At 31.0% G+C, this 13164-nt stretch overlaps 1 protein-coding gene across 2 annotated transcripts in view; it reads right to left on the reverse strand.

Moving 5' to 3' along the window:
• Window positions 1–1388: 1388 nt before the first annotated feature.
• The window catches only part of LOC113377343 (oxysterol-binding protein-related protein 11-like), a 38333-nt gene continuing 26557 nt past the window's right edge, over window positions 1389–13164 (reverse strand). For both annotated transcript variants that reach the window (XM_026617628.1, XM_026617627.1), the window contains 3 exons: window positions 3211–3311; window positions 1647–1725; window positions 1389–1588 (listed from right to left, as the gene is read on the reverse strand). In XM_026617628.1, the coding sequence (XP_026473413.1) occupies window positions 1484–1588; window positions 1647–1725; window positions 3211–3311 (285 nt within the window). In that variant the 3' untranslated portion in view covers window positions 1389–1483. The remainder of the gene's footprint in view (window positions 1589–1646; window positions 1726–3210; window positions 3312–13164) is intronic.

Raw genomic sequence — 13164 nt, forward strand, 5'->3', positions numbered from 1 at the left:
TTTTTGATCTTCTCAATGAATCAATTGAATCACATAAAAATTTGAAGCGTACAGGAACAATTTTCAATATTTTGCATTTCCAAACTCCTTGTGAATGATAATATCCTTCGCCTGGCCGAACTGAAACGAAAAATGGTTTACGTACTTAGCATGCGAAGAATCACCAGTACGGTAATTTTTAGCCTTACAAGAACACAGTTACTCAAAAGGTTCAGCAGCTCTTAGTCTATATATTTAGTTCAGCAGTTGGGTCAATTTTCTTAATCCATTGTTACCCAACTCTTTCAGCAGCTCCGCCGGTATCTGTCATCCCCTCTCGACTTCACTCCTCCACATGCAGGATCCCTTGTCGTCTTCGTTCATCTCTTCTTCTTTGCTCTCAATATTGTCGGAACGACTTTCTCTATCGTATAATTTCTCAAAATATTTCTCCCAGAAGCTTAAAATTTTTTTGTGCTCAATCAAATTCTTGTATCCTATGTCCATTATCGTCATTTTTCTCCTGGGCTCTTGAATGTATACAGCTTCGTATTTCCCTTTTTAAATCACGTGTTTGTGATCATTATTGTTTTTGCAAATGAAGTCGACCAATATATTTTCCATATCCTTCCTTCTGCCGAATTCGTATTTTGCCCACTATGTTTTCTTCGGAGTGAACATTGGCAAGGCTAACACTTTTACTCTTCGTAAAGGGACATGCCTCTCAATGATAAGATGATATTATAGAACAAACAAACACAGTGAAAAATCTGGGTTTATATTTAGACAAGAGCAAAGAGACAACAACTTGAAAAGATGAGAGGGAAATATCACTACTCCTCGGGAGGGAATCAAAACTTGACAAGCAAAACAGAATTCAATTGTACAAATCCATTATTAAGCCAATTTGGACATACAGTATTCAACTACGGGGACCAGCTTTCAAATCGTGTGTTTTAAAAATTCAAAGATGTCAAAATAAAATATTAAAATATATTTTGAATGCTCCAAAGTATGCACCAAATTAAGTAATCCATAAAGACGCCGACATCAACACAGTAAGCGATGAAATACGAATTCTCATTCAGACAAATCCGAAACCCAGTTACTGGCTCTGTGACGGTTTAAGTTGAATTTTATTCACTGCGAAGAGTACTTTACTATAATTACTTAACGATAAAGGTATTGATACATTATCTTCATTGCACGAGTTGAATCTGATTATGTGTGATAAAAAAATAGATCAATCAGAATATTAGTAAGACGATATATATAAAATCACCATATATTTATGCAGAATATTACAATATTAAATACTATTATGTAACGTATGTACATATAAGTTTTAAAAATAGTGGAAAGATAAATGCACCATCTAAATATATTAATTTTATTCATTATAAGGTGCTCACTTGCGATTTACTATTTTGAAAAATTTCATAATGTGTTTGGTTGTGTGATTTGGTTGACAGAATCGCATTTACATTTTTACATAATTTATAAGTTATGGCATTCCCGGTTCTGTATTTGAATATTGATACTGCTGGCGTTGCCTTTGCAGAAGGCCCAAGCATTGGAGGAGACAATGGGTACTGGCTGCAGACGTGGCCTGAATATATTGTAATGTGTGAAATTCTAGAATTATTTATTTAATATTATAGTTATACCTTTAAAAGCAGCAAATCAGGATCTGTGTCGCTGAATGGCGGCGAACACGATTCAATAGCTCTGGCAAGCGCGGCATCACTATTGACAAAAAGTATTAGTAAAGGGCTCTAAGAAAGAACAAGAACAAAAATCACTTATTGTTAGGAAAATTCGAGATGAGAAGTTAGAAAAAAATGGGCAAAAAATGGACAGGCAAGGAAACAAATGAGGAAATACTTCGAAGAGAGGAACTTACAGTACCCGATTTTTTTAAAATAAGAGCTTCGACTAATGCTGAAAAATATGTCCTTCGTTGAAAAACAGATTGGAGTAATACAAAAAAAAGTGCATTGATAAGTGCCGATCCCTTATATTCAAGTCCCTGAATAAGGGATCGGAAATTAATACTGGAAAATAATGCCTTTTGCACATCGTCATGGATAGATGAATAGATGGACTAGGGATGGATTAGGGCAAAGAGAAATGCAGAAGCTGGACGACTTACACGAGAAAAGGTAATACAGAGACTTGAAAGTCAAGGTACAAATAAAAAAAAACATGCTGCAGGTTTCAGTAGCATAAAGTAAACTATAAACTAGCTGTAAGTGGAATTCTGTCTTAAGGCAATTAGGGCATCGTGCCTTAAGGCAAATTGCTGGAACTTTCCGTACCAAAAATTATTATTTTTTTAAAAACGATTAACGTTTTTGAAAAAAATTTACTTCAAAAAATTAGATTTTTGAGAAACTATAAATTTCACAAAAAAATACTTGTTTTTGAGATAACATTTTTTTTTTGAAAACAAAATTTTTTTGAAAAAAAATGTTTTCTTCATTTTGACATATTTTGGAAATTCTGAACTTTTTTTCAAAGCAATCGTACTGCTTGAACTGCACAGAGACGAAATGTCAAAGCGCGTAAGTGCCGCGCCGCCGTCTAACGGATAAGCATTGGTACGGAACCCATAGAAATGTAAAAAAAAATACTTATTGTTAAAATGTCTATAAAATATCTGATAATTTGACGTGCATATGTCTAATGATCATTTTTGACAACCAAATGGCATTTTTTTTTACTTTTTTCTCCGATCTCCGAAACCGCTAGACCTGCCTTCATGAAAATTTTATCAATTCTTCATCTTGTCAATACAAGTAAAATGTTTGTTGAATTATTAAAATCGGACTCTTCGTTCTCTTAAAAACTAAGTTACCATTTTTGGCACCTTTTGCCCCGTATCTTCGGAACGGCTAGACCTGCCTTCGCCAAAAACTAATCAGCACGTCTCCTTATCAATACGAATCGAATGTTTTTTGAATTATTCAAATCGGTTGATCTGTGTTCCCGAAATCGTCGACGAAAATTTGTATCCGCACACACACGCACGCACGCACACACACACACATACATCCATTTTTACTAAGGTATGCCAAAATATTCAGAAACCTCTAAAGCGTAAAGATATACAAAAATTTTCATTTTCGATTTTTTTGCGATTACTATAACTTGCCCTACGGGAAGTTAATAAGGGAGAGAAGGAAGCCCAATAATAATGTTTATGGGTGCTGTAACATAAAAATGAAGTACCTTAACTCAGTTTGTTGCAATTGTTGTCTAGCACAACCTAACGCATCGAGAACAGCCAATTGTTCTCTGGGCGGCAGAGAAGGACAATTCGCACCTATCGCCTGAAATAGAAGAAAATCTATCTATTAAATATTTATGGCTGAAAACGTATAAATTAGTTCCCTATGATACATGAAATGTAATGTGATTATAGAAATTAGTGTATTCTCTATTACAAGAAAATATCATATAAACAATATATATATATATATATATATATATATATATATATATATATATATATATATAGGGCGAGTCGATTTGTATGGGTAAAAAAAGTTGCATAGGCACATCTGATTTTTGTATACTAGGGATCAAAATAAGATACTTTGCCAAAGAAACCATATTTCAAAAATGAATTCTGATGTCCCGTGCATTCACCCAAAGATTGGGTCAAATTTTGAAAAATCCTGTTTGGCTCATTTAGAGCGCCCCAATAATGTCCAAATGTATGACCGACCCCCAGTAACTTTGGAAGACCATAAGTTGCATCATTTTGGGTACTTCATTATAAAATTTATTTAATCATAACATATGTAAATAAAACTATGTAAAACTCAAAGTATTGTTTGAAGTCTTTTTTAGTTTCAAGTCTGGAACATTTCGCAAGCATAGAAACGCAGAGACAAAATGCATTGGAAAAATTGAAACAAAGAATTTTAATATTTTTTTTGTAAAAAAAGTTTTTCTGTGTGTGTGAATTAATTATTGAAAAAAAAAGTTTAAAAAGAATATTTTTTGCTGAGCAAAATACCAAAAACGATGATTTTTTGCAATATTTGTATGGAAGACCTCGAAGGGGAGGTCCCAGGGGGTGAACCATAGGTAGATCGGCCTTTCAAAGTTAGTTGGGGTTTGTTATACATTTGGACGCGATTGGAGCAGTCTAAATAGGTTAAAACGGAATTTTTCAACATTCAATCCCTATCTGTGGGTCAATGCACGGGACATCAGAATTCATTTTAGAGGTATCGTTTCTTCAGTATGTATCTTATTTTGATCCCTAGTATCCCAAAATCATATGTGCCTAAGCGACTTATATATATATATATATATATATATATATATATATATATATATATAAATCCATATAGTAACGGTTATGAAATAATTAAACATTATGAAAGTTTCTGAGGGCTGCGTGTTATTGAAAGCTAGAAATAATTTAAGTTCAATTCTTGTATCCTATATTTCTCATATTATATATATATATATATATATATATATAATATATATATATATATATATATATATATATATAAGTACGAAGAGCGGAAGCGGAAGAAAGAATAATAGTAATCGGTACGGTAAAGAAATCAAAAATAAACTGGATCGGAACCATATTCGGAAAACTTTTCCTGCTGCAAGACTCTATCGGAACTAAAATAGGTTCGAAACGACTACGGGAGCAAAGAATGCAGATGATCGACGACTTGTATAAGGAAGAAAGAAAATATAAGAATTCCAAGCCGACGCACAGAACATGAAAGCTTGAAAGCAGGAGTTTAGAAAAGAGAAAAAAAATAGTCATGGTTCACAGTATGAAACTGCCTTCGGGCACAATTAATAATAATAATAATAATAATAATAATAATAATAATAATAATAATAATAATAATAATAATAATATATATATATTAGGCTTGCACCAAATATTCGGTTACTATTCGGTAGTCGGCATATTCAACACCTTATCATTCGGTAGTCGGCATATTCGGCACCTTTTTTGATATTCGGCCGAATACCGAACAGTAACACTATTCAGCCGAATAGTTAAAATCAAAGAAGCCGCCATCAGCGAAATCTTTTATGCGATAAAGAGCAGGTGATAAACAAAGTTTAAAAAAAGTTAACTACAATAACCGAATAATGGTCATAATTTCACCAAAGCTCTAGGTTAACTTAAAAACTCATAACTTCCAAAAAACAAGATATTTTTTCTCTAAATTTTCTCAGAACAGTTAAGGTCAATACTATCACGTCGTTTCGGCTTCACGTCAAGGTCTGGAACACCTTGTATGTAATGATTTGAAAGCTATACTACTATTAACATTGCATAAAAACAGTCTAAATTATGTTTCCGGAATTGTGATTATTGCCGTTAGGTAAGAAGCACTGTTGACACCAACAACTTTGTTGCGACGTGTGTATACTTAGCACCGCGATGGGGGAAATTGGCAAAACTGATATACCCTGATTTCTTGACGATTTTTTTGCTGTCGATTGGTGCAAACTAAAATTTTTTTGCTGATCGTTCTCGAGATAAATGAGTGGAGCCAAAGTCGATGCTAACTATATGTATAGTCAGCACCGACCCCTCTAAAAATGCAAAAAAATAAATATTTCTTTTTCTATCGTTATCAGTGATTTTTTTCGCTGTCGAATGGTGCAATTATTTTTCAGAAAAGTTTTGCCCATCATAGATTTTCACGCATCGGAAAATTCCCAAATTTGCCAATTTAAAAAAATTGACAATTTTGAAAATGCCCAATTTTTTTGCCCATTTATCTCGAGAATGGAAAGAGCAAAAAAATTTTAGTTTACACCAATCGACAGCAAAAACAAAACGTCAAAAAATCAAGGTATATCAGTTTTACCAATTTCCACCATCGCGGTGCTAAGTATACGTACTGTCCCATGTCGCATACCTTCAGTCGGCGTGCTGCCAATTCGGGATCGCAGCCTAAAGTCATGTTAGCTTCCACGACAGCCTTTTCGGAACACCTGGACGAGATTTGTCAAACAGTACTAAGACGTTAAACTAATTTTTGATACCGAGCACAATACTATTCGATTTTCTTTTTTTTTTTAATTTTTAAACCAAGCACCGAAAAATGTGACAACAATCATACAAAAAAAATACAACGTGAGAAAAAACATTTATAAATTTGAATGAATGTCAAAAACCTAATTCAATGGCAATTGCATTATTATGTCAGTTGTTTTCTGATAAGGCCTTCGTGATCATATTGACAAACCTACAATATTAGCCTTTTTAACATAACTTAGGAAAATAGATGGACAAATGTCTTTTTTATTGCCCTTGTACTATTAAAAATATGATTTAGAATCTATGTAAAAGAAAAAAAAGCAAAACAGAAGCTAATGAGGAAGATACTGCAGTGCACATTTGTTATGGCAACTATATTGTTAGACACTTTATTACGATTCAGAAACACATATTCAGAGAAACTATAAATAATCATTAAAATGGGTATTGCCACACTTCTAAAAAAAATTTCCTCTACTAAGTCGAATGAACTTACCACGGTACAAATGCCAAATTCTGTTTGCGATACCATAATTCAACAACGTATGACATGAATTAGCGCAAGAAACAATTTAAAAAATGTGACTTACACAAGAGTTCTGTCAAGTTTCTAAGGAAATATACACAAAGAGGAGCAATAGTCAAAAGTTAAATGATATGAAATATTCCATAAGTAAAATGCGCTGCACAGGACTTCCATCTGACAACATAAAATTTAAAATCGGATAGTCATTATTCTCAATTACTAGTTAATATTGATTTCTAAATAACGTAGTAAGACAATGTCTTGTAAGCAGACTTCCAATGCTAAAAAGCTGGTTTGAGGCCAGCATAACCAATCAGTGATTTAAAGTTCCTTTTTCTCCAATAAATATCTAAGAGAGTACCTTGAATTATTTTAACCAGAAGCCAGATTAGTAACATTCTAGCAGACGATCCATTTACACTTATACATAAAATATGTGATATTTTGTCCTCCATCAATATAACTTCGTATTGTTTTATGAATTAAGTTGTTTTTCAATAACTTGAAATCTGCTGCTATCAAAAATGAACACTAAGTCTCAAATATTTAACCAGCACGTTGTCTTAAAATTATATGTAGCTGTAAATCTCAACATTAAAAATCTTTTTCATTGCGCCTCATAGCTGTATGCAAAATCCCAACATTAAAAATCTTTCTCATTGCGCCTTAAACATGCTACTATATTGCAAAAAATCTTCTACATATTATTCAACGTAAATTCAAATTTGACGAACTTATAAGTAAGGAAATATCAACCCCTTCTATTGTTTTTTTTTGCAAACCTTTTCCAATTCTGTAAATAGTAAATGTTTTCAGTGCTTTAAAGCTCTCATAGGATATACAATTATTGTCTTTTTAGTGCTTTCCCATTTATAAACTGCTTCTCCACAAAACTTTAAACCAATTTTATTGATGTTCAAACTATATTATGCATTCTAGGCGCCTGTACAGATCTGAATATGATAGCGTCTTTGCGCTAAAGATCTCCAAAAGACATGAGTTACTTTATTAGTTATGATGATCGTCACGAAAATTAGTATCGTCGTCGTCATCTGTAAATGGTGCAGCAGCAACAGCAACAGCAGTACAGATACTTGTAGAACAACTAAAAGTATAAAATAAGTTGTAAAATAGTAGGTGGAATAATAATCATATCGAAGCATATAAATAAAATTTCATTAAGATAAGTCTCGAATTTGGAAACACAGGAAGTCCTCGTTTAACGATGGTTTGTATTGCGAAACGGCTTAGACTAAAACAAAATCATTCAAATGTTTGGGTAATAAGATAATGACTTCAAAATGCAACACGGACAAAGAATTCCTATAACTTAATTTATAAACACGAATTCATGCATTTAACAAAAAATAGAAAATTTAAGTAATGTGCCACAAATAAACAAAAACAAAAACAAAACCAAAAAAAACAAGATATCCGCTGCTAATGGCCCAAGAGCGTATCAAACCCAACTATATTTTAAGCGATTTTACACTAAAGTGCCATCAACTAGACTGGAAAGCTTTATATTTTTGTTGAAGTTGGCTAATTTTTAACCTCTTCCACTCAGATGCATTAATTTTCATCAGTAGTATATTAACCCTTTTCACTCGGATGCCAAAATCTCGCAATTCGCGAGTTGAAATGTGCACTGGTGGCACCTCACCTTTTCAATTTGACTGTTATTATTTAAAGATTTTACCTTAAATATTCATAGTTCTAATATTTTAAACAATCATTATAATCATCACCATACAGAATAAGAAATATCGTGAACATATAGTCACAAGGCATAGGAGAAAGACTGTAAAAAACAAAATTCAATTAAATCATTTGTGGGAGCTCTTTGAAATAAAGCAAATATAGCTCATTAACCAAATTTCATCATATTCAAAAAATAAAAAATATGAGAATACATTTTCAAGTCATTATCATAGCATTCTTGTTAAAATAAATGTTCAATAAAAACGATCTCGTTATACTGAGGACTGCCTGTAATCAATGCACAATTATTATCATATAAATGATATAATCATAAAGAGATTAAACGTTTGCGTAAAATTCATAATACGACAATATATAATTATATAAATCTTATATAAATTGAAAGTTCTGTGCCGTACAATATAAGCTAGAACATCAAACATCGAACACTCAACATCGAACTACATATGACTTGGTCGACTTCAAATGCGCACACTTATGATAATTTCGAAATGAATGAAATTTTTTTTATCACTACAAATATAAAAAATAAGGTTTATATCGCCCCCAACAATACATGTAAGTAAATATTTATTTTTCATCGGATTCTGAATTGGTAGTTGCGTAGAAGCTTGTATAGGAAACATTTATATATATATATATATATATATATATATATATATATGTATATGTATATATATATAAATTAGGGTGGTCCTTAATATGGACATTTTCGAATTTCCTTGTTCTCAAGGGCTCAAATGCTTCCAAACTGATAAAAAACAATTCTCTGAAAGTTTTAGCTCTTAATATTGTCTTTTAGCGTAATTCAATCAGAATTTTGTATGGAAATAGTATGAATGATTTTTAAAAAATTTTGCAGAGCGTCGAATTTTCAATAAAAAATGACACGAATTTTCACTTTTAATTCATTTGTCGCTAAGTTATACCTAAAAATTTTTTTTTTAGATTTTCGAATTGTTTTCCCTACTATTTCAAGTTTAATGGAATTGCGCACTATCTAAAAGTAAATATTAAGAGCTAAAACTTTCAGAGAATTCTTTTTTATCAATTTGAAAGCATTTGAGCTCTTGGGAGCAAGGAAATTCGAAAATGTCCATATTAAGCACCACCCTAATATATATATATATATATATATATATATATATATATAACTTCTTATTGATATCGTGAGAACCGAATTGCATTCATCTTTACTTTTCCATCGTGTTTGAGATTGTTGTTTTAAAGCCAAATTTTTAGCGTATTTTAAAGTATTGTCCAAAGATTAGTAGAATTTACAGAGAAATGATATATTCCTTGAAAGATATTAAAAAAATTAATTATATCTGTATTATTTCTGCATAGTTAATAATAAAATTTAGAGTATGAGTACCACAAGGTATAAAAACAGATCTAAAATTTTTGTTCCAAACAAATTCTGCATCCATTTTCCATATTTGCTCCATTTCACTAATACACATAACACTAATGACGCATGTCTTCAACTAAAATGTTTAATTTTTCCTAAACCATTACTGTTGATCGCAATGCACAAAATACTTTTCCTTGTTTTACAATTTCATTTAAAAAAAAAACATATGGTACAATAATTATCATCTGTATCTATTTTAATTGCATCGGGTAATCAAATGTACAATATAATATTATTGAATAATATAGCAAAGTTGTAATAATTGTAAGATTTCTTCTGTCGTAATAACCTTCTATAAGTCTAGTCTACTGGTTCATCAGATGCGAAACGTTTAAACAAAAACAAAAGTCACGATTCAAATTCTTAGAATAAATATGACATTTTCTAGGTACTGACTGACTCCCTATTTTCCGTTTTGCTCTATCTATTGTTCTAATAACTTCCATTTCAAATAATCAACTTGCCATTTTCCGCCAATAATGCCCTACTCAGCTGGGTCATCTAAATTTCAAAATATTACAGTTTTCTTAGTTTCAACAACTAAACTATATTGTAGTTCTAAATTTGCTAAGAGACCCTGCTTGTTTTTTTAATCTTGCGCAGGTTTGCGCTTACCGAATTGGACACTAGATAATTTCTTTTTCGATTTCTGGTTAATTTCAAACGAAGAAAAAATTAAATTTGCAGAGTTATTAATTGATAAATTGCATCTACTGATATCACATTGCAAACGAAATATGCTTTTTGTGGCCATAGTTAAGTCAGATTGTTCACTATAATTTATTAAGTATTCTAGATTATATACATATTTCAATATATATATATATATATATATATATATATATATATATATATGTGTGTGTGTGTGTGTATAATATATTATAAATTTCACATCCGAATATGATGTAACGCGCGCCTTACTAATATATTAAGAACCCACTACGCAATAAATCATATTCTTAATTGTATTGCATTCATCATAAGAATAGTCATTACTTTGTAATAAACTTTTATCAATTAACTGCATACTACGCAGTAATTCCCATAAAATCCGAACGGGTAAGAACTCGACTTGCCCTCACACATATAAAGAAATTCTTTTTTCATATTCAAAATCAAGGGTAGTAAAGAATAAAAGTTTATATAAATCAGAATTGATATAGAAAATGGGTAGTTGTGTAGCTTTCGTGTAAATAACAATATCTAAGTGTACGTAAAAGTGCGAGGAAATAAATGTTTACATAAAAAATATTTTGTTTAATTTGAACTTATTTTGATATTCACTATAACATCTAACAAAATTGGTTGATGAATATATATATATATATATATATATATATATATATATAATATATATGTATAAATCGATACGTAACAATATATAGTTAGCTAACGCGCAGCGTAGTGTAGTCATAAGTTTAAGCCCCCGCTCCGGCAACCTGACATCGGGCAGCAGCGATGTTCATTTTAACTTGAAAATATTGGTGAGAAATATGTTTACAATTGAAAATAAGCGCATTTCGAGTACTGCGGTAAAAAGTGCATAGGAAAATCCTTCACACTATTATTCCCTGAATGGAGTTCGAGTTTAATTTAGCTCACGGATTTGCCGTAGGACATTACCACCCACATATGTATATACCACACACATTCTATATTTTATTCGACGCCGAAGCATATTTTTGAAATGTTTATTTAAAGCTAAATGCTTCAAATAAAAAACAATTAATTTGACTATTAATTATGTACGTTTCGACACTGTATGTGTGTCGCCATTCAGCAGTTAAGAAGTCATAAAAAAGATATTTACAAGATGAAGAAATTTATAATTACAAGGTTTAAATTTTGTGGTTAACTACAATATTTTATTATTTGTCTCTATAATTTTCATTTTTATTTGGTATATTTTGATTTAGTTTTTATGTAGAAAAAAGTTTTATTGTGATTTGTTCCTATCCCATCCCAATATTCAACATTTTTCAAGAAATGTTATAAAACAATGTGTTTAATTTAGTGTGTTATTCCTAGTTCAAATTAATTTAACGTTCAGTACCCTTTGATTTTTATAAACTTAGAAACAAATTTTCAGAACTCGTTTACCCGTTGAATGACGACACTCACATATACAGTGTCGAAACGTACATCATAAATAGTGAAATTAATTATTGTTTTTTATCTCGACTGCAAATTTATTTTATATATTCGAGTATGGGACTTCTCATTTTCAAGAAACGGAGATTTTAAGGCAAAATATCGGATTTCCATCTGAAAACATGCGTGGGTTCGGCAGGCGTTACAAAGGGATTACGCTGAAGCAAATATGCGTATACGAATAATAAAAACCATATCTGCGTACATCAAATTAGCTATAGAACTTGAACAAAAAATATTAACTGAATTAAAGCTGATTGGATAAGGGCTGGTTGGTCACATGCGGTAAAAAATAAAGTGAATAAAGAATGTGAACTACTACAATCTAAAGATTTCATAGAAGCAATGATATATGATGATGGCAATGTTAAATCATAATAAGGACGATCAGTGGGGTTTGCCCTTTGTTTTTAAATAAGTTCTAATACAATGAATAATTACATCTACTTTGAAATATTAAATAACACCGCACACTAATGAAACTATGAGGTACTAACTCCGTTTTGAATTTGACTAACAAAAAGCAGTTCGGATGTATGCTTTGTAGATTTTTGGTGGACTTAGTTATTCAAAGATCGCATTTCAATAATGCATAATGCAAACAATATAAAGCTTAATAAATATACAAAACCTTGAAAACTGCTACATAATATAGTGTATAATAAATTAACGACTTAAATAGTAACTTGGCGGATTTCACAAACAAAGGCGATGACATGCAAACCGACATCATATTAATAATAACTAAATAAAAAATATTAACAAATATTAATGTGTGTATACATATACAAACACACTTTGTTATAAAAATATACATATACAGTAGAAGTTCCTTATTCGCGCTAAAACTAAAAAAATTGCGACCAAATTCCTATATTCGCGGGTAAAAATTTCATTATTCGGGAATTCCATTGTATATTGAACTCAAAATCTTTTTTTAAATGCCGTCATTTTGAACTAATAAAGATAATTTTAACATAAAACGCCTCCGTTTACTTGGCTGTCTTCGGCACTCTCGGTATTTTTGAAAATCGACTCTTATTTTAATATATTATCATAATTAATATAAAGTTTTATATTAATGTTAGATTTGATACTAAAAGTATTACTAATTAATTTTAATGTGGGATCTATTATACTCAAGATATTGCATATTTCATAATAGTTCTCAACAATATTTATTTTTCTTTATTTTGTCACCTTGGAACGTATCCCCTACAATTCCATATAAAATGCCATCTTGCATTTGCGGATTCTTTATTCGCAGCATTTATACGGAATGTATCCCCCGCGAATAAGGAGGTTTTACTGTATTTAATAAATTGTGCAAAA

Source organism: Ctenocephalides felis, unplaced genomic scaffold, assembly GCF_003426905.1.
Source record: "Ctenocephalides felis isolate EL2017-DRISC unplaced genomic scaffold, ASM342690v1 CF-g0.4_SCAFFOLD_01886, whole genome shotgun sequence".
Taxonomy (NCBI): domain Eukaryota; kingdom Metazoa; phylum Arthropoda; class Insecta; order Siphonaptera; family Pulicidae; genus Ctenocephalides; species Ctenocephalides felis.